Consider the following 22780-nt stretch of genomic DNA (forward strand, 5'->3'; position numbering starts at 1 on the left):
GCGTAACAGCAGGGGTACTGAGCTTTCTGGCCGGCCAGTCTGAAACATTGATTAAGTTCCAGGCTCGTTGAGAGACGACTCCATTTCAAAAAGTAAGGTGACGAAGCAGTTGAGGAGGATGCATGATCTCAATCTCTGACCTCCACACTCATGTACATATTCATGCACACCTTTGTACTTATATGAACACACACATTACACACACACACAAAAACAAAAACAAAAACAAAAACAAAAACAAAAACAAAAACGCACAAAGGGTGTGTCTCAGCCTGGACATGTACCTCAAGGGCAGAACACTTGTGTGTGCTGGACCCTGAGTTTTATCCCCAGCTCTTGGGAAAAATAAACAAAGGGGTGTTACTATAGATGATAGGGTGATTAAGAAGCATCACATGCTTGTGGTCTCAGCTATTTGGGAGACTAAGGCAAATGAGGTTTAAAATAAAAAAATTCATTGCAAGGACAGGACTCTCAGAACTCAGGGCTCTGCGACAGAAGGATGCTGTGAGTTCATGTGAGAGCATCTCCAGTAAATTAAAAATGGGAAGGGAGTGGATTGGGCTTTTCTCCAACTGTGAGTGCTTGTCAAGGTCTGATGCAGAGATGGGGAGAGTATTTTCTCAAGGGCAGGCCTTGCCTCGTGGATGAAGAAAATCTGCTTTCTTCCTGACAGAGGACAGAGCTGCTCAGTCTTTACTCAACAAGCTGATCAGAAGCAATCTTGTGGATAACACCAACCAAGTAGAAGTCCTGCAGAGGGACCCAACCTCCCCTCTCTACTCGGTGAAGTCTTTCGAAGAGCTTCGCCTGTGAGTATTCATTGCTTCAAACAGCTGTTGCCCAGTCCCAATGAAAAATCTCTGAACTGGGCACACACCTTTAATCCCAGCACTCAGTAGGCAGAGGCAGGTGGATCTCTGAGTTTAGTCTAGCCAGAACTATGTAGAGAGCCTGTCTCAAAAAACGACAGCAACAACTAAAAGCTGGCAGTGGTGGTACACGCCTTTGGGAGGCAAAGGCAGGCCTGGTCTTCAGAGTAAGTTCCAGGACAGCCAGGGCTACAGTCTCTGGACTTTAACTTTGGCTTTAAAAAAAAGTTGTTGTTTTTAAATTACATTTACATCTTTGAGTAGGTAGTAATCTGCATGATTTGCTGGATGATTGTGGCTCGTGCCTTTAATCTCAGCACTTGGGATGCAGAAGCAGGTGGATCTCTGAGTTCAAGACCAGCCTGGTCTACAGAGTGAGTTCCAGGATGGCCAGGGCTACACAGAAAAACCCTGTCTTGAAAAAAACCCACAAAGAAACAAATAATCTACATGATGCAGAAATTAGTGTGGGAGGGTTGAAGGTTGTGATCAAATGAGTACTTGCTTAGCAAATATGAGGTCCTCGGTTTGATCCCTAGTACTGCACAAAGCAGGCATTAAATGACACACCTGTAATCTCAGCGTTTGGGAGATTGTATAAGCAAGAGGATCAAAAACTCAGGGTCATTCTAAACCATACAGCAAGTTTGAGGCCAACCTGGGACAGATGAAACTATTGAAAAGTTTAGAGCGATGGTCTTCTACACTCTTTTTTTGGCTACCCTTTTTCTTCTAGTATATCATTTTTTGGATACTAAATCTCAGAGTAGCCTGGTAGTGATGCAGGCCCATGATCTAGCTGCTTTGAAGTAAGAGATTCAGAAGTTCAGGATCTGCCTGGGTTACAGCGTGCATGTGAGATCTCACTGTGTTGCCCTTGCAAGCCTTGGACACCTGAGCCTCATGGGTAACTAGGACTATAGGTGTGTACCAAGCACATGATTTTCTTAGTAGAGACTGAAATGCTACAGGTTTATTCATCATAGCTGAAAGTCTTTTTTTTTTTTTTTTCTTTTATATTCTTAGAACTTTGAATAAAATATTGGCTGACAGGTGATTTCTGGATGTCAGGAACATGTCTTATTAGGTAAGCCCTTTGGAAGACTACAGGGTTTACAGATAATAGTCTGCTTTTAGAAGAGCCTGGATTCTTGGTACCTAGAATTCAGCGAAACCTGTGATAGGCCAGGCTTTGAGGGAATGAACCACGTAATGATAAAGTGTGCTTAATAGCTCTCAGAGGGTTTTTCTGTTTTTAATTATTTGGCATGAGACTGAGCTATACAACACTGTCTAGTTAACACTACTGCACTGACTGCTTGAAAATGCCAAATGGACGGAGCTCTTGGCAAATACTGTGTGTGAGAGAGAAACAGATTTCTCCCTGAACCTGGAGGATATTCATTCAGCTAGGCATCCTAGGGATCCTCCTGTCTCCACCCCCCACTAGCACTGAGATTACATTCATGTAACCCTCCCCCTGGGCTTTTCGTGGGTGCTAGACATCTAAACCCAGACCCTCATGCTTGTGTGGCAGGCACATTGCCAACTGACTGTCTTATCACAATCACTTTTTATTATTATAAGACAACCTTTTTGGAGATAAGAGTTTCATACAGCACATGCTGACTTCAAACTCCCTTTGACTGAGGATGACCTTAAACTTCTGATGTCCTACCCCTACCCACCTTATGGTGGGCTTACAGGCATATGCCACCAGGCCTGGTTTATTCGATTCTGGAACTGTTCCATGCATGCCAGGTAAGCACTCCACCAGGGAATTAGACTTGGAAGTATTCCTTTCTCAAAGATTTTATTCATTTATTCACCAATCTGTCATCTGTTCCTGCTTTTTCTTTTCTTTTCTTTTTTCTTTCTTTTTTTTCGAGGGGCAGGGGGGAGCTTTTTGAAACAGGTTTTTTTGTGTAGCCCTGTCTGTTCTAGAACTCATTCTGTAGACCAGACTGGCCTCAAGCTCAGAGATCTGTGTAGTCAGAAATTTTCCTGTTTCCCGCCCATCCCGCAGCCTCTTGGACAAGTAAACACACAGAAGCTTATATTACTTACAAACTGTATGGCCTAATGGCTCGGGCTTCTTGCTAGCTAGCTCCATTAACTTAACCCAGTTCTATTAATCTATAAGTTGCCACGTGATCGTGGCTTACCAGTACTTTCACATCGTGCTTCTCCTGGCGGCAGCTGTCTTCTCCTTACTGCCTATGCTTCTCCTTTTCCTGTCCCTGTCCTGGATTTCCCACCTGCCTGTAAGCTGCCTTGCCATAGGCCAAAGCAGTCCATTTATTAACCAATGGGAACATTGGTTATTCACAGCATACAGAAAGATATCCCACAGCACTTCCCCTTTTCTACCTAATCAAAAAGGAAGGTTTTAGCTTTACTCTAGTAAAATTATAGGTAACAAACAGTTATCAAGCAAGAATTACAGTTACAATATCTAGTATATTTGTATTTGGCAAAATTAAAAAAAAATATTTTATCCTATATTTGTGAGTCTAAAGTTTCATATCTAATTTATCTTTTATTATAACTAAGAAAAATTACAGTTATAACTATCTAGTCTTCAACTACATCAAGGACCCCAGAAGGATATAATATTACCTAAGTAAACAGGAAATGCATTGTAAGCAACTTCCAAAAATCTAGAATGACAGAAACAGCTGGCTGCCTGGACAGTCACCTAAGTTCCTCTGCAATGTTGGGGCATCCATCTTCAGCCAACAGGCCTAGAGTTTTTTAGTTGGTTCTCAGTGTGTCCTATAAAATATTTGGCAGTCTCCTATGTGAAGCAGGAACTTGAAGAACCATTTTGCCTTGTAAAGTTCAATGGTCACCTTTCTATGGGTCCTTCATGTCCAGTTTATATAACATATTATCAGCAGTCCACACAAGAGCAGTTTCTTGCCCAAATGGCTATTTTTGCTAAGAAGAAGATAAACTCCATATAAAGTGTCTTCAATGTTCATCTTTCTCTTTGAAGTAAAAGTGCTGCCAGGAGCAGATGTGTCTCACTGTCCAGAAAGTTGAAGTTTTTAAAACATTTTAAATGTCATATTCTATAGGTCTTTGAAGTGTTTGAAGATTACCTACCTAACTGAACTATATCTATGTATACCTAGATATATAGAAAACTAACATGACTATAAGTGTGATTATCATAGATGACTAATTATTAATCTATTTCTTAATTATACATTACAATTTTAAATGAGTTGCATAAACATAATACCTTAAACAAGAGTAGAAATATATTACGGTATAACAGAATTAACTTTAAATTTGTATCAACAAACTAAAATCCATAGCATTGTAAAACATTTCAAAAAAGTTGTTCTTTAAAAGTAAATTCAGTAATCTATCCTTTCATTCAGTCATATCTATATCCTACATTTCTATATCATATCCCCCTTTCTTCTTTAAGAAAGAGATTGACTATGACCAATAACAGTTTGCAACCAACAATCTAAACAAAGACAAACATCCATAAACCATTTTTTTGGGAATTTGGGCGTAGTATTCTAGGCTACTTCCTGTAGATTGAGGGCGCTGCATCCTGAGAAAATTAAGAATTATGGTCAAGTCCTGAATGGAGTAGTCTGTGATACTATGTTCTCTGAGCCAGTTGCCTTGAAGCTGCTTTGGATGTTGGATCATCTGGAGACCTCTCAGGGGGTCTTGGTTGATCAAACCATATTACCCTGGAAACAATCCACAGGTTCTCATCTTCTGTGGAAACAAGCAGAACCTCTTTTTCCAAAGCAACATATCCGAAGACACAAACTTTGAACTCAAGATACCTTTAAAATATATATATTGTCAAGTGGTGGTAGCACAGGCCTTTAATCCTAGCACTCGGGAGGCAGAGCCAGGTGGATCTCTGAGTTTGAGGCCAGCCTGGTCTACAGAGCGAAATCCAGGACAGGCACCAAAACTACACAGGAGAGACCCTGTGTCAAAAAGACACCCCCCCAAAAAAAAAAAGGAAAAAAAAATATATATATAGGCTTAACTCAGCAGCCTTTAAAATCCCAAAGATAATATAATCCAGACTCTCTGTGTGATTTCCATCTTTATGTGGCTTTTTTTTTTTCTTTTTTCTTTTTTTTTTTTTAGAGGCTGCGGGACGAGGGTGGGAGAGATTTGTCTAGACCACACAGGGCCGGGTGGGACACAGGAAAACTTCTGACTACAGATCCGCCTGCCTCTGCAAGTGCTGGGATTAAAGGTGTGCGCCACAACCATCCAGCAAAAAACAAAAAAACAAACAAAAAACAAACAAGTTTTTTAAATTTAGGTATTTTATGCATGAGTTCTTTTGCCTGCATGTATGTGTGTGCACCATTTGTTTGCCTGGTGCAGGTGGAGGTCAAAAGAAGACATTAGACCTCTTGGGACTATAGTAATAGATGATTGTCAGTCACCATGTGGTTGCTGGGAACAGAACTCAGGGCCTCTGGAAGAGCAGCCAGTGTTCTTAATCACTGAGCCATCCAGCCCCCTTGCTTTTTTTTTTAAAGGTCTCACTACATAGCCTAAAGTAACTAGGACTAACTAGGTAGTGTAGGTTAGTCTAGGACTCAGCGATGCTTGTGTCTCAGCCTCCCAAGTGCGAGGATTACAGGTGTGAGCCGTTGTCACAGTTGTTGAGTAAGTTCTGAGCTCAGAGTTTCATATTCCTTTCATTTGAAAGACTTGCACTCTCAATTCAGATCTTGATGGATTGCTGTTTGATTTTGAAAGAATCTCTAACTCTGTAGACACATGGCTAGCCTAGAACTTGCAGAGAGATCCTTCTGCGTTGGCCAGCCAAGTGCTGCTCTTATAAGATCTGAGCTACCGCTTGGAACTTGAGTTGTCCTTTTTGGCAGGTTTTCTCTTGTTTATTTGTTGGAAGGTAACTGGATGGAACCTAGATTGTCTAGGATATTTGGGTTATTTTGTTTGGGGTTTTCTCATTCTTTGTGGGGGAGGGGGTTTTTATTTGTGTACCTGTGCATGGGAGTGCATTTGCACACACTTGGAGGCCAGAGAGTGATGTGGGGACCCTGCTCTTACCATTTCTCGTCTTATTTTTGGACAGGGCCTCTCACTGAACTCCTCATAGCTTACTTGTTGGCTAGACTGGCTGGCCAGCAAACTGATTATCCAGCACCTTGCCCCCCCTTCCAGACACTAGGGTCACAGACATGTGTCACCATGCCCAGCTTGGATTATTTTATACTTAAAGATTTGAAAGGCAAAAAAAGCCAAAAAACAAAGAAAGCTTATGAGCCAGTGGAACCTGTTGGTGAATCCCAATTAAGTAGTAACTTTTTTTGGACAAGCAAGTTAAGAGGCTGCCTTTACTACCAAATAGAGAATACTAAAGGTTTTTGTTGTTTGCTATGTCTGAGAACCTACATGTGCCAGAAGAGTTTGTCTTTTAGAGGTAGAGAAGATGGAGCACTTCTTAATTTGGTTTGACTTTTTATTTTGTTTTGTTTTTCAAGACAGGGTTTCTCTGTGTAGTTCTGGCTGTCCTGGATCTCACTCTGTAGACCAGGCTGGCCTCGAACTCAGAGATCTGCCTGCCTCTGCCTTCTGAATGTTGGCATTAAATGGAGTGCCACCACTGTCTGGCTTTTTTTTTTTTTTTCTTTAACATTTTTATTTAAAATACAGAATTTTTATTTTTATGTGTGTGGGTGTTTTGTCTACATATTTTTGTATGCCTGGTACCCTTAGAGGTCAGAAGAGGGCCATTAGATCCCATAGAACTGGAGTTGTGAGCTGAGAATCTAACCAAGTTCTTTTGGAAGAAGAGCTAGTGCTCTTATCTATCTGCTGAGCCATCTCTCCAGCCCCTTTGTCTTTTAAATTTTTATTGCACTTCTTTGTGTGTGTGCATATACAGAGGTTAGAGGATAACTTGTGGGAGTCAGTTTCCTCTTTCTACCGTGTGGATCCCATCTGACAGATCAAACTCAGATCATCAGGCTTGATAGCAGGTACCTTTACTCACTGAGCCATCTTGCTAGTCCTCCCCGTACTCCCCTTTCTTTTTTAAGATAAAGTCTCACTCGGTAGCTTAGGCAGACCTGGAAGTCACTGTGTAGCCAGGATAGTATGCAACTTGAGACAGTCCTTTTACCTCAGCTTTCTGAGTGTTGGGATTATAGGTGTGAGACACCATGCCTAGCTATTAGCTTTTCTGTGAAAAACTGAGCAAAGTGGGGTGTGCTATGATCCCAGCCCTCAAGACAGAGGTGGAGGTAAAATGACCAGGAATTCAAGGCTACCCCCAGTAACATAGTGAGTTCAAGGCCAGACTGGGTTTTGTGAACTCTAGGTTTTTCAAGACAGGGTTTCTCTGTGTAGCTTCGTGCCTTTCCTGGAACTCACTTGGTAGCCTAGGCTGGCCTTGAACTCACAGAGATCCACCTGGCTCTGCCTCCCGAGTGCTGGGATTAAAGGTGTGCGCCCCCACCGCCCAGCGTGAACTCTTTCCTTTAAAAAAAAAAAAACAACAAGCAATAGCCGGGTGATGCTGGCACACACCTTTAATCCTAGCACTTGGAAGGCAGAGGCAGGCGGATCTTTCTGAGTTCGAGGCCAGCCTAGTCTTCAGTGAGTTCCAGGACAGCCAGGGCTGTTACACGGATAAACCCTGTCTCAAAAAACAAAAACAAAAACAACAACAAAAAACACAAGCAAAAATCCTCCTGGGCCGTCAAGATGGCTCAGTGGGTAAATGACAGTGCTGTGCAGTCTCCAGAATCATGGTAGGAGGAGAGAACCAACTCCTGAAAGTTGTCCTGTAATCTCCACATGTGCAGGGGCCATGACTGGTGAGAGCTACACTCACAGATGTGTCATGCACGTACACACAGTAATAACAAATGAATAAAAATTTAAAATGAGTGTTGTGTGGTTTTTGTTAAATATTTTTTGAATGTTGAGGTAGTAGAGAGCTTATTGTAAATACAATATAAATGCAATATTAATTGATACTTGTTATGTAGTTGCTTAAGAAATTGTTGCCAGGACTGGGATTGCAGCTCAGTTGGTAGAGTGCATGCGTGGAGCCCTGGGTCCGATCCCCAGCATAAATCAGAAGTAGTGATGCAGGCCTGTAATCTCAGCACTCTAGGGATGGAGACCAAAAAACAAACAAAAAATTTAGAAGTTGGTGCTTTTCTAGTCTTGTTTTTTGAGACTACTGCACAGTAGCCCAGGTTGGCCTTGAGTTCTCAGCAGTCCTCTTGCCTTAGTCTACCAAGTGTTGTGATAAAGGCATGAGCTACCACATACACGGCACCTCTCCTAGTTTTGATTTTTGACTAGACATAATCACTACATCTGTCTAAACAACCACACTTACCTGGTTACCATGTCAACAAATAGAAACTAGATTAATCACTGTTCTTCCTTTTGGTTGCCCTGTGTTTTTGCCCAGCTGGACACACAAAATTGGGGCTCAATTTTTTGCATCTAAACCAAGAAATAACTGAAATTTCAGGATGGCAGTGTAGTTCACTCTGTAGAGTGCTTGCTATTAGGGTTTGAGATACCACCCTAATAGCAATATAGAAGACCGTAAAAGACCAACAGTCATGTATGCAATCAGTAACAGCATTTAATAAAAAAATTCCAGCATACTGGGGTCAAACCATCTGACCAAATGGCAAATGGCTACCTGAGAGAAGCCCACAGACTCCTTTTAAGCAGGATTAGGTCAATTCCAGCTGTGGTTAAGTGTGACTAGGTGTAGTAGGCCTTTACTGGTACAGGAATCCTTTTATGATTGGCTCACGACATCTAGTCAGCAACTGTGGTTGTAGTGTCAGAGGTCTGTTTGACTGAAAAATAGCAAGAAAAGTTCCTGCTTGTGACCAGGTAGGACCCTGATGGCTACCAGACCGGACATACTTCTGTCTGATTGAAGCCAGACATGTGTCAACAGAATGGTGGGGTAATATGGAGCAGAGGTCTTAGCAAACTGACCCTGGAAAAAAAACAAAAAAACACAACTGGCCTGTTAGATTCAGTCTTGTTAGTTATATACACGCACAAGGCCCTAGTATTGCATAACTGGTAATACACTCAAGAGATCGGTCAGGATGGACTATAGTGAGCTCCAGGACTTCCAGGGCTACATAAACAGACTTTGTTTCCAAGAAATAAAAATAGCTCTTAAAAAATGAAGCAAGAGCCGGGTGGTGGTGGCACATGCCTTTAATCCCAGCACTTGGGAGGCAAAGGCAGGCAGATCTGAGTTTGAGGCCAGCCTGGTCTACAAAGTGAGTTTTAGGACAGCTAAGGCTACATAGAGAAACCCTGTCTGAAAAGGGGGTGGGGGGGGAGGGGCAGATGATCAGAATGATTAAGGATAGCCTTGGCACACACATACACGTATATATAGAGAATAGATAAATGTAGATTTTAGAATAATAGTTTGGTTGAGATAGGACACATCATGTCTTATTAAATCTAGGGTAAGATGATAAGCCTCTAAAAACATTTTAATTGCTAGAAACCCATCTCATCTCTGTCTACCTTTCCTCCTAGGAAACCACAGCTTCTCCAAGGAGTCTATGCCATGGGCTTCAATCGACCATCCAAGATCCAGGAGAATGCATTGCCCATGATGCTTGCTGAACCGTGAGTACAGACCCAGCTGCACCTTCATAGTTAAACTGTTTCATGAATGGCTTTTATTGTTTCTGGGCACAAAACAGGCTGTCTGGGACAACCTGCTTTCTCAGGAAAAGAGCTTTTGGAGTGCAGAGAGAATCACATGGATTTGAACACATTTCTTTTTGTGGGTGGGGGTGGAGTATTTTCTTGTTTTTTTTTTCTCAATACAGGGTTTCTCTGTGTATCCCTGAGCTCACTCTGTAGACCAGGCTTACAATGAACTCAGGAGATCTACCTGCCTCAGCCTCCCAAATACTAGGATTAAAGTGGTGAGCCACCTAGCTCACATTTCTTTTTTTATATAAATATATTTTTTTAGGATTTATTAGCCAGTCGGTGGTGGCACACGCTTTTAATCCCAGCACTCGGGAGGCAGAGCCAGGCGGATCTCTGTGAGTTCGAGGCCAGCCTGGTCTACAGAGCGAGATCCAGGATAGGCACCAAAACACCACAGAGAAACTCTGTCTCGAAAAAACCAAAAAAAAAAAAAAAAAAAGATTTATTTTTAGGGGCTGGAGAGATGGCTCAGTGGTTATAAGTATTGGTTTTTCTTTCAGAGGACCAGGGTTCAATTCCCCGCACCCACATGGCTGCTTACAACTGTCTGTAACTCCAGTTCCAGATCTGACATGCTTATACATGTAGGCAAGACACCAATGCACTGAATAAAAAATAGTAAATCCTTTTTTTATAAAAGATTTATTTATAATTATGTATATAGATGTGTATGTATCTGTGTGTGGGTATGTGCATGTGCAAATAAAGATGCCCACAGTCTAGAAGTGGGCATTGGATCTCTAGGATCTGGAGTTACACATGGTTGTGAGCCCTACCCTACACAGATGCTGGGAACTGAACTTGGGTCCTGTGGAAGAGCAGGAAGTGCTCTACATCTCTGTGGACACAGTTCTTACTGTTTCCATTTAGCAGTAAGAATAAATACTGTTTCAATTTAGACCAGTGGTTTGCACCTTCCTAATGCTGTGATCCTTTAATACAATTCCTTGTGTGTGTGACCTCCCCAACGATAAAATTATTTTTGTTGCTGCTTTTTTTTTTTTTTTTTTTTTTTTTTTTTTGTTTGTTTGTTTGTTTGTTTGTTTTTCGAGACAGGGTTTCTCTGTAGCTTTGGAGCCTGTCCTGGACTAGCTCTGTAGACCAGGCTGGCCTCGAACTCACAGAGATCCACCTGCCTCTGCCTCCCAAGTGCTGGGATTAAAGGTGTGCACCACCACCCGGCTTTGTTGCTGCTTCTTAACTAATTTTGCTACTGTTATGAATGGTAATGTAAATATCTGTGTTTTACAATGATCTTAGGCGACCCCTATGAAAGGGCTGTTCAACCTCCAAAGGACTCTCAACCCACAGGTTGAGAGCCACTGTTCTAGACCCTTATAAAATTTTATATTTAAAAAATTTCTTTTCTGGGGTTGGGGATTTAACTCAGTGGTAGAGTGCTTGCCTAGCAAGCGCAAGGCCCTGGGTTCAGTCCTCAGCTCTAAAAAAAAAAAATTTCTTTTCTAAGTCAGGAGGGTGGCGCACGCCTTTAATCCCAGCACTGGGGGTGGGGGTGGCAGAGCCAGGCGGATCTCTGTGAGTTCGGGGCCAGCCTGGTCTACAAAGTGAGATCAAGGACAGGCACCAAAACTACACAGAGAAAACCTGTCTCGAAAAAAACCAAAAAAAATTTTTTTTTTTATGTTTTAGATATTATTTTGGAGCCTGGTATATGGTGGATCACACCTGTAATTTCTAGCCTTTGGGAGGCAGATGTAGGGGGATTTCAAGTTCAAGTCCAGACTGAACTACAGTGAGATATTGTCTCAAAATTAAATAAATGAATCAATAAATAAATAAATCCAGAAATAATATTTGAAAATTTACTTTGGAGTTTAGAATGTACCTCAGTGGTAGAGTGATTACTTGACATTCTTTTTATTTATTTCTTCATTCCTTTTTTGGGGGGGGGGTGCGGGGGTGGGGGGGGGGGGGAGGGGGCTAGGTTTCACTATGTAGTCTTGGCTTACCTGGAGTTGGCTGTGTAGACCAGGCTGACCTAAAGCTCGTAGAGATCTGCCTACCTCATCCTGCCAGATGTGAGGGTTAAAGGTGTGTCTTAACACTCCTGGCCCTTGCTTGGCATTCTTGATGACATAGGTTTAATATCTGCTTCTTCAAAAACAAATTTGGTTCAACAATTATTTTGAAGGTCTGGGGAGATGACTTAGCAGTTAAGACCATTTGCTGCTCTTCCAGAGGACTCAGATTCAATTCCCAGCAACCACATTGCGGTTCACAACCATGTATATAACTAAAATACTACTTTGGAACTTTTGAGCTCTGCAATAAAAAGTATACAGAAAGATACCAGTAATGTTTCTCTAGCTTTAGAATATAACATTTGTCCAGTTGCATATGGAACCTTCTATAAACCCTCCCTTCCCATCCCTTGCCTACCCTCTCTGAAGCAAATGCCATCCTAAGATTGGTTATTATCTCCTCAGGAGTCTTTGTACTTTCATTATGTGTATAGTTACCTAAGGTTCTGAAGGGTAGCTTGGATATTTTTAAAGCCTAGACAAATGATATTATATTTTTGATGACCTTTTTTAGCTCAACTTTTTTTTTTTTTTTTTTTTAGTAACAAAACACCATGGTATTGGGTGAGGTGAGATAGATTGTAAAGGATCCTTCTAAAATACCCATTACAGCTAATTATGGACTCAGTGTGCAGAAGTTTGAGTTTGAGGCTAACCTCCTGGGCTACGTACTATGACCCTGAAAGAAGAAAGGAAAATGTGCCCCCTGAGTCAGTGTCTCAAGTTATCTGTAGGATGAGAAGAGAGCATTCAGAAAGCTGAAATTTGGGGGCAAGTTATGTAGCTCAGCAGAAAACATCACTGGGACTTTTGTGGCCCAGATCTTACTCTGCATTCTTGATCTCCCTGGGACATTTGGGGCATAAAACTAGGACACTCCAGAGTGGAGTCTTGATGTTTGTTTGTTTGTTTTTTTTATGTGGGGGGAGGTATTTTTTTTTTTTTTTTTTTTGGAAGATTTATTTATTATCTATACAGTGTTCTTCCCCCATGTATACCTGCAGACCAGAAGAGGGCACCAGATCTCATTGCAGATGGTTGGGAGCCACCATGTGGTTGCTGGGAATTGAACTCGGGACCTCTGGAAGAGCAGCCAGTGCTCTTAACCTCTGAGCCATCTCTCCAGCCCTCTGTTTTGGTTTTTCAAGAGAGGGTATCTTTGTATAGCCTTGACCGTCCTGGTACTAGTTCTGTAGACCAGGCCAGCCTCAAACTCAGATCTGTCTGTCTGCCTCTGCCTCCCAAGTACTGGGATTAAAGGTGCACACCACCACCAACCAGTAGATGTTTGATTCTTTTCTTTTTCTTTCTTTCTTTCTTTTTTTTTTTTTTTTTTTTTTTATTTTGCAATACAATTCAGTTCTACATATCAGCCACGGATTCCCTTGTTCTCCCCCCCTCCCGCCCCCCCTCAACTTCCCCCCAGCCCACCCCCCATTCCCACCTCCTCCAGGGCAAAGCCTTCCCCGCGGACTGAGATCAACCTGGTAGACTCAATCCAGGCAGGTCCAGACCCCTCCTCCCAGGCCGAGCCAAGGGACCCTGCATAGGCCCCAGGTTTCAAACAGCCGACTCATGCAATGAGCACAGGACCCAGTGCCACTGCCTGGATGCCTCCCAAACAGATCAGGCCAATCAACTGTCTCACCCACTCAGAGGGCCTGATCCAGTTGGTGACCCCTTAGTCATTGGTTCATAGTTCATGTGTTTCCATCCGTTTGGCTATTTGTCCCTGTGCTTTATCCAGCCTTGGTCTCAACAATTCTCGCTCATATAAACCCTCCTCATTCTTGCTATTTGGACTCCCAGAGATCCACCCGGGGCCTAGCCATGGATCTCTGCATCCAGATCCCTCAGTAGTTGGATCTGGATGCTAAACAAAATGTGGTACATATACACAATGGAATACTACTCAGCAGAGAAAAACAATGACATCATGAGGTTTGCAGACAAATGGATGGATCTAGAAAAAATCATCCTGAGTGAGGTAACCCAGACTCAGAAAGACAAACATGGTATGTACTCACTCATAGGAGGATACTAGATGTGGAACAAGGATGACTGGACTGCTACTCACATCACCAGGGAGGCTACCTGGAAAACAGGACCCCAAGAAAGACACACACACGGGGATCGCCCAATAACAGAGAAATGGAATGAGATCTACATGAACAGCCTGGACATGAGTGGGGGTAATGAAGGGCGAGGGTCAAGGGAAAGAGAGCTTGGGGGAGCGGGAGATCCCAGCTGGATCAACAACAGAGAGGGAGAACAAGGAATAGGAGACCACGGTAAATGAAGACCACATGAGAATAAGAAGAAGCAAAGTGCTAGAGAGGCCCACAGAAATCCACAAAGATACCCCCACAACAGACTGCTGGCAATGGTCGAGAGACAGCCCGAACTGACCTACTCTGGTGATGGGATGGCCAAACACCCTAATTGTCGTGCTTTCTTTTTTTTTTTTAAAGATTTATTTATTTAATATGCACACAGTGTTCTGCCTGCATATATGCCAGCAGGCCAGAAGAGGGCACCAGATCTCATTATAGAGGGTTGTGAGCCACCATGTAGTTGCTGTGAATTGAACACAGAACCTCTGGAAGAGCAGCCAGTGCTCTTAACCTCTGAGCCATCTCTCCAGCCCTGGGTGTTTGATTATGTTTAACCATTATTAACTTTTTTCTTTTTTGAGACAGAGTTTCACTATGTAGCAATTTACACATGAATTGAGTAATCTGCCTGTTTCTGACTCCTAAATGCTGGGATTAAAAGCATGGATGACCATACCTTGCTCCAATATTAAATTATTTCTGTTCTTTGTCAATGCAGCCCGCAGAACCTAATCGCCCAGTCTCAGTCTGGTACTGGGAAAACAGCCGCCTTTGTCTTAGCTATGCTCAGCAGAGTGGAACCATCAGACAGATATCCTCAGGTGAGCGTTAGAAGCCTGGGGACTCTGACTTGTCTGCCCTGAGACAGAGTAGTGCCATCTGATGAGGTATGACTAACATTCACACTTTAGTCATTGGCTCCTGCAAAGCAGGATAGTGCTGAAGCCTTAACAAGGTAGAATACTTTTGGAGACAGCAACTTTAAGCACTGTTTCTTAAGGCCACTACCAATACCAAAGTAGGGGTCCCACTAGGGCAGGGTTCTTTACTGAGGCATTTGTTCTGCAGATGAGAGGTGGGCCTGCTTGATAAGAAGGTCCCCTGCACTATTTCAAGAGGAAATAGCATCAGTATGCTTGTGGGCTGAGGCCTGTTGTCCATTCCTAAACTCATCTATGATTTCTCTGCCAGTGTTTGTGCCTGTCCCCAACATATGAGCTGGCACTTCAAACAGGAAAAGTGATTGAGCAGATGGGCAAATTTCATCCAGAATTGAAGCTAGCTTATGCTGTTCGAGGCAATAAATGTGAGTATAAGGGATGAGACCTAAACAAAGATCTTGGAATTTGTAAGCCTGGGCTACCATGCATGCCTGACAAGACTAATCTCTCATAATGGAATGTTATTGTACTCGCATTAGTAACTTTATAAACAGTTATATAAGTTTCAACTTGAGCTAGCTGAAGTTTCAGAGTGTGTGTGTGTGTGTGTGTTTTAAGCTAGAGATTTGTCTTGAGGAGAACTTGTTACACAAGTAGAATGTCTGTAGGCCAGAAAGCAGAACAAAATCTGTGCTAGGATCCTTCACTCAGAGCTACCAGTTTAGGAGGAAAGACTTGAACTACATGGGAAAGTGAATGATAAATCATGTTAAAGAAGAGCTGCATGATATTAAATTTAGGAGAGGGCTGGAGAGATGGCTCAGAGGTGTTCTTTCAGAGGACCTAGGTTCAATTCCTAGGACCCACATGGGGCAGCTAACAACTGTCTGTAACTCCAGATCCCCTGGAACTGGAGCCCCCTTCTGGCCTTTGAAGGCACCGGGCATGCAAAAAACACTACACCCCTCCCAAACTAATAAAAAATGTTTTCACCTTAAATCCCAGCACTAGGGAGGCAAAGCCAAGTGGGTCTCTGTGGGTTCAAGGCCAGCCTGGTCTCCAGAGCAAGATCCAGGACAGGCACCAAAACTACACAGAGAAACCCTGTCTCAAAACAAACAAACAAACAAAAAACCCAGAAACTGTTTTCAACGTTTTTAGGCAAACGTAGAAAGAAACTTGCACGTTTTGTGTCCACAGTGCACTGTACAGGTACTGTTCTACTTCACAGTTGAAGAAAGCAAGGCTGACCCTCAGGTGTGTTTTATTTATGTGGTGGGAGTTCGGTAGGCACTGTGTGTTTAGGTCAGAGGATAACTTGTGTGAGTCAGTTCTTCCCTTCCACCATGTAGTTCCCAGGACTGAACAAAGTTCAGGCCTGACAGGGGCCTTTACACGTGTTGTGAAATCTGGAGTTGATTTGTTCTGACAGTTCTGAGAGGATGTATAAGGCTTTTATTCCCAGAGCTGGCTTTCCTTTGGAATACCTGAAGAGAACATGTCTTTTCCACAGTGGACAGAGGTCAGAAGGTCAGTGAGCAGATTGTCATTGGCACCCCCGGGACCGTCCTGGACTGGTGCTCCAAGCTGAAGTTCATTGACCCCAAGAAGATCAAGGTGTTTGTTCTGGACGAGGCTGACGTGATGATAGCAACTCAGGGCCACCAAGACCAGAGCATCCGCATCCAGAGGTAGGAACTGGAACCAGGAGGAACTTCCACAGTCTCCTCTTGCATCTTTGGGTTCTTTGCTCTGCTCTGTGCAGCAGTATTTGGGTGATGGGCCATTTCCACAGCAGCTCTCACCATGCTCCCAGCCTGGGGCTTGGTGAGCGGGAGACCCGGGACCCTCACTCAGACAGCGACACTCTTGGTCTGCTCCTCCCTCCCAGGATGCTCTGTATCCCACTCAGCCTGCTGGGGCTGCAGCCCATCCAGGCTGCGAAGGCTGGGCTTGTGTGCCTTCTGGCAAAAACCCTGGAGTCGCTCAAAGTGCCTGGGTCTCCACTTGCAGGATGCTGCCCAGAAACTGCCAGATGCTGCTCTTCTCTGCCACCTTTGAAGACTCAGTGTGGAAGTTTGCCCAGAAGGTGGTCCCAGACCCCAACATCATCAAACTTAAGCGTGAAGAGGAGACTTTGGACACCATCAAACAGTATTATGTCGTTTGCAATAACAGAGAGGAGAAGTTCCAGGCCCTGTGCAACCTGTATGGGGCCATCACCATCGCCCAAGCCATGATCTTCTGCCATGTGAGTAGCTGCTGCAGGCCTGCAGGGGTGCACTGGCCTCCGTCCTTCAGCCCCACTTCCTTTGCGCAAGAGGTTCAAATTGTGTGGAGCAAGGAACTGGCTTGTGGAGATAGAGAGGGTGGTTTCTTTAGTGACCATGTTCTAGGAGTTACATAGCTTAACACAGCATTCCTGCAACAGTATATATTTGTAGGGGATACGTTATTGGAAAAATCTAAAAGAAGGCTGCTAATGATTTAAGAAATTTAACAAATTGATTAAATTGTCACAGGAAGAAGCACTTGAAAATACTGTTAGGAAACAAAAGAATAAGACATGTCGTCTTCTGTTAGTATAAGACTTTTCACTGTGATTTTAGTTTAGTTTAGTTTGTTGCTTTGGTTTGGTTTTTCAAGACAGGGTTTCTCTGTGTAGCCCTGGCTGTCCTGGATCTCACTCTGTAGACCAGGCTGGCCTCAAACTCAGAGATCCGCTTGCCTCTGCCTCCTCAGTGCTGGGATTAAAGGCACACCACCTCTACTCAGCTTAGTAGGAACATTGTAAAATTGTTTCCCAAGTGACAATTTTGCTGGCTATTGTACTGTCAGGTTGGCAGTTTTGTTTAGCACATTTAATGTTTGCCTAGTAAGTGTCAGATAGAATCTTCTAGATCCACAATTGTCTCTTTAGGCACTAATATTTCTTAAACAGTTGTGTGTGTGTGTGTGTTTGTGTGTTTTTTTTCCCCCCAGACGCGCAAAACCGCTGGCTGGCTGGCAGCAGAGCTCTCCAAAGAGGGCCACCAGGTGGCTCTGCTGAGTGGAGAGATGATGGTGGAACAGAGGGCGGCTGTGATTGAGCGCTTCCGAGAAGGCAAAGAGAAGGTCCTGGTGACCACCAACGTGTGTGCCCGTGGTGAGCAGAGGATGGCCGCCCCATTCACCAGGCGAGGGTCCCGGGCCCTGTGAGCAAGAAAAGTGCTTGTAGCCGTGGTCTCACGGAGGCGGGAGGGTTTTAGGGACATTCCTTTGTAGGAGAGAATCAGTCTCTCCTTGGGCAGTAAGAACCACTTGGAAGAAGCCAGCAGTCCTGCCTTGGTGGGGTGAAACTTAGGGTTCTAGATACTCGCTTTCTGACTTCTGGCAGAGTTCTGTTCTTCTGCCTAGGCTACAGTCCTGCAGATGTCCCTCTTTAGTGCCCACAGCCCAGTGTGACCTGCCCAAGCCATGTCTCCAGTGAAGTGGGTGTGTGTGGCTGACGGTGCCCCCCTTGTCTCCTGCCTGCCTCCCTCCAACCCCTTTGTGCAGGTATTGATGTTGAACAAGTGTCTGTGGTCATCAATTTTGGACCTTCCTGTGGACAAGGACGGGAACCCAGACAACGAGACCTACCTGCACCGCATCGGGCGCACGGGCCGCTTTGGCAAGAGGGGTCTGGCCGTGAACATGGTTGACAGCAAGCACAGCATGAACATCCTCAACAGAATCCAGGAGCATTTTAGTGAGTCCCTGGAGTCAGCTGCGCCTGGGACTCTTTTCAGAGGGGATGTGGGAGAGGGGAGGTTTCCTTTGTCCCTGAGGCGGGCTCTGTCCCTGCACTTGCTGTCTCCACGTGGATGCTGTCAGGGAGAGCTCCTGCACATTCAGGGCTCAGGGACTGGAGTGTCAGTGCCCTGGCACCAAGCTAGGAGAACCTGACAACTTCCCTGAGAAGTTGGGATCGGTGCCCAGGACCCTGTTGCCAGCTGCTCAGGCTCAGAAGCCTGCCCTGTGCCTAGAGGAAGCACACTGTCCCACAGCTGGGCGCCTGCCCTCCCCCAGACTGCCATGCTGTTCTAGGTGACTTCTGTTATATTTCCACGGTGGTCCACAGTGGTCTTCCAATCTTTATTTCCTCAGATAAGAAGATAGAAAGATTGGACACAGATGATTTGGATGAGATCGAGAAGATAGCCAACTGAGCAGCTTCACCAGCGACTGGCGCCCCCCTCAGCACTGTCCCTGCCTGGGAGCCTAGTGCTTTCATGGCATAGGCCTGGACAGGCGGCACCTCAAAGACCAAGGCCTGAGTAGAGACTACCTACCTCATTCAGAATTACGTTTGGACTTAACAGAAATTTGCAAATGATGGGGCAATTCCAAGGAAAAATTTTGCATTTTAGAAAATAGTCCCTAGCCAGGTGTGGTGGTACACACCTTTAAAACCAGCACTTAAGAGGCAGAGGCAGGAGTATCTGTGAATTCAAGGCCAGCCTGATCTACAGAGTTCCAGAGCAGCCAGAGCTATAAAGTGACACCTTGTCTGAAAAAAGAGTTCTCAGCTCTATCTCCTTCTAAAGCCAGTTTTCTCTTTTGTGGCAGTATGGTAGCTGTTGGTGATGTTTGGGCCCAGAACTTGCTGCCCACTCTCTGGCTTCATGTGTTTGGACCACCTCCAGCCTGAGTAAATGACAGAGGACAAGGTGGTTCGGAGAGGCCAGGAGAGCCCTGCCTGTAGCTCAGATGCCTTTTTGTGGGCCAGGAGAGCTCCGGTGCCCCACCCACCCATACCACCTTTCCTCTCCCTCCTGGTGAGCATCTTGGCTGCTGCTGTATTCTTCAGATTGCCAGACAAGATGGAAGTCAGCAAAATCATAGACTTACAAGGGAGATTGGAGTATCGGGCAGATGACCCCTTTGAAGATGGGGGCCTGTCTTTCCTCCTGTTCACTCCATCTGTCTGTACCTGGCTCCATTGTTTGGTTCTGATCCATGGGATTTCATGCCAAGCAGCGATTCAGAAAGGAAGTTATGACCAAACAAAATCTATTCATTATGCATTAGCAGACTTATGGGTTACTTCATACATTGTATGAACAATATTAGATAAATCACAGTGATAACACATCATTTTCAGAAATTTTGAAGTAATTATGAGAAACATTTTACTAATCATGGTTTGTTATTTCGTATTTTTCTGCTTACTAGACTAATATGAGCTCATTAAAGTGTGTAAAATGGTGCTCTGTGTTTACTCAAGAGGCAGCACAGTGTCCGGGTTGCTCACCATGTCCTACGGCTCTCTTCTGTCTTCCACACTTGCAGACGTGTGAGCACTTCACACTACTTTGTAACCTGATGATTCAATTGCAGGCTTTGTTGGAGGTTTCAGCACATATACACACATCTGTTTCATTCTGGAAGGTAGCTGTCATTCCCAGTGTGTGGCCACCCTGGCACACATTTCACCATTCCCCAGTGGTAGGTAGGGTGGATTTCTAGCATGTTCCATTACCTGTAGTGCCATAGGGATTAGCTCAGGCCCTGTCTTGGATCATGGTGAGAACTGCTCTTACATTCCTGGAGATGGAATTCTTGGGTCAGAGTGGGAACATTTAAAGTCATAATTCACCACCAATTAAGCTTGCCTCAAAAGCTGTTACCAACTTGTTACTGCAGCAATATAAAAAAAACTCATTATCTTTCCAATTCTGTATATTCCTTTGTTGTGTTCTGTTCCCCACCACCACCCCTCCCCAAGACAGGGTTTCCCTGTGTTGTTTTGGTGCCTGTCCTGGATCTCGCTCTGTAGACCAGGCTGGCCCTGAACTCGGATCCACCTGGCTCTGCCTCCTGAGTGCTAGGATTAAAGGTGTGCACCACCGCCGCCCGGCCTGTTATTTTTTGAGATAGCGTCTCACAGTATAGCTCTAGATGTCCTGGAACTCACTATATAGATTAGGCTGCCCACAATCTCATAGAAATCCACCTGCCTCTGCCACTATGCCCAACTTTGTGTTATCAATTTTTTAAACTGCCAGGCTAGGAGCTGGAGAGATGGCTTGCCAGTTAAGAGCACCCTTCTAAAGGACCTTTGGTTCCCAGCACCCCATCATGTTAGGTGGTTCACAACTGTATTACATCCAGTTCCAGAAGGATCTGATGCCTCTGCTTCCTTTGGGCACCTGGCAGTCATGCATACCCCACTCCCAGAGACCTAATGACCTTTAATCCCAGCAGTCAGGAAGCAAGATCTTGAGTTCCAGGACAGCCAGAGCTACATAGAGCCCCTGTCTCAAAGACAAAACAAAATCATTTTTCCTATAGAGTCAATTTGTGGGTAATACATTTTTATGTTCATGCAGATATTTTTTTTTTTCTTCCATTTCTTTAAGGGAGTTTTTCATTTCCTCTTTAAGGGCCTCTATCATCTTCATAAAGCCATATTAGGATTGAGTTCTACTTTTTCTGCCTTGGAATGTTCAGGTCTTGCAGGTGTAGAATCACTAGGTTCTGATGTTGTCACATAGGTCTTTATGTTGTTGACTGTATTTTTGCACTGGCGTCTACTCATCTCTTCCTCTGCTCGGTGTAGGCGGTGTCTGTGTCTGAAGGTGCCTCTCTTGTTCTAATTGATAGTCTTGGTCCACTAGGAGTTCTTGGTCAAATCAGTGCTGTTGGGCTCTGTTTCTCTGGGATCAGCTTAGTCCAATCAGTGTTAGTGGGTTCTGTCTCAGGGAGCAGTTGTTCCCAGTTGGTGCAGGGTGGGCTTATGGCTCCAGTGGTTGTTAGTGTCGCATGGGATGGTTTTCTTGGTGTGGGGGCAGGGAAAGAGGCCGCTGTCCGGTCTCTGGGGCACCAATGGCTGTTCCCAGTCGGTGTAGGATGGATGGGCTTATGACTCTGGTGATCTGGTTCAGTGGCTGGATGGCTTCTTCTCTTGCGTTCTCTGGTCGTGTTTTGCTCACTCGCCAACTCCTCAGCTGATCTTGTTTCCTTAGACTTCAGGCTGTAGGCTTCTGAAACCTTTCTCCTGAATGGATCTCAGCTGTACACATTGATCAGTAGGGTAATCTCACCAACACCTCCAAGTTGTTGGGTTTCACAGGATCGGCAGCCGGGCCCCAGGTTGGCCTCGGGCAGAATGTTCGGGTCCGTTCTGGTCACGTCCCATGGAGACGGCTCCTTCCTCCATCCCCACTCCCCAGCGCCACAGAGATTCCAGGCTTGGTGGTCCACGCTTTTGATCCCAACCCTCGGAAGACGGGCTGGTCGTTCATGCAGATCTTAAGATGGCTGATGTGTTGGTGCTCACCTGTTATCCTAGCCAGCGCAGTATCCCCTGCCCAGAATTCAGAGATTTAGCCTATGCAACAGTAAGATCCCTTTCCATCAAAGGAAAGAACAACCGTGTTTAAATGGTCTTTTGGATGTGAGAGATTTTGGGCCCATAAAAGTGAAGTGTGACAGAGGTGTGTGTATATGGGCCAGAGTTCCAGCCCTTGAATGAGGGTGAAAAGGAGAACAGGTGTGTGAGATGAATTCAAGGTCCACCTTGGATGGGTAGTAGTGCGCCAGACAGCAACGTTTGTATATATGGATGTGGGCACTGTGATATTTCAGAAAAGGGGAACGGGAGTGAGAAGGCACAAAGCACGATGGAACAATAGTTAATACCACTGTGACCCAAATGATAACACTGAAAATGAAGAACATAGCCTACACAAGGCAGACAGCCAGGCGGTGGTGGCGCACGTCTTTAATCCCAGCACTTGGGAGGCAGAGGCAGGTGCATCTCTGTGAGGTTGAGGCCTGGTTTCAGCAAGTTCTAGGATAGCCAGGGCTACACAGAAAAACCCTGTCTTGAGGGGGGAAAAAAAGCTAGGCAGATAGTCTGTGAACTAATAATGGAGTAAAAATGGCTCTCATCCTAGGCCCCAGCTGATTCTACGGCTACTCTAGTGTCAGTCCTGATAACTGATAGGTTCTGTCTCTACACATAAAACTCTAATGTAGCCTCTCCACATTGGTCCCCTATTTTAACAGAAAGGACAGTCCTTTATCCCTAGACTCAGAAGCAACAGAAGAGTTAACCAGAGTGCAAACCCCATGGACTAAGTAAGATACCAAGG

At 44.6% G+C, this 22780-nt stretch overlaps 1 protein-coding gene across 1 annotated transcript in view; it reads left to right on the forward strand.

The window, feature by feature from the left end:
- Positions 1 to 20976, forward strand: part of LOC131911706 (ATP-dependent RNA helicase DDX19A-like) — a 29275-nt gene extending 8299 nt beyond the window's left edge. The window contains 10 exon segments of the mRNA XM_059263996.1: positions 677 to 812; positions 9438 to 9530; positions 14498 to 14600; positions 14971 to 15085; positions 16174 to 16351; positions 16674 to 16911; positions 17643 to 17805; positions 18198 to 18235; positions 18237 to 18390; positions 18789 to 20976. Coding sequence (XP_059119979.1) covers positions 677 to 812; positions 9438 to 9530; positions 14498 to 14600; positions 14971 to 15085; positions 16174 to 16351; positions 16674 to 16911; positions 17643 to 17805; positions 18198 to 18235; positions 18237 to 18390; positions 18789 to 18850 — 1280 coding nt within the window. The 3' untranslated portion in view covers positions 18851 to 20976.
- Positions 20977 to 22780: the final 1804 nt, after the last annotated feature.

The sequence above is a fragment of the Peromyscus eremicus genome, chromosome 5 (genome assembly GCF_949786415.1).
Source record: "Peromyscus eremicus chromosome 5, PerEre_H2_v1, whole genome shotgun sequence".
Lineage (NCBI taxonomy): Eukaryota > Metazoa > Chordata > Mammalia > Rodentia > Cricetidae > Peromyscus > Peromyscus eremicus.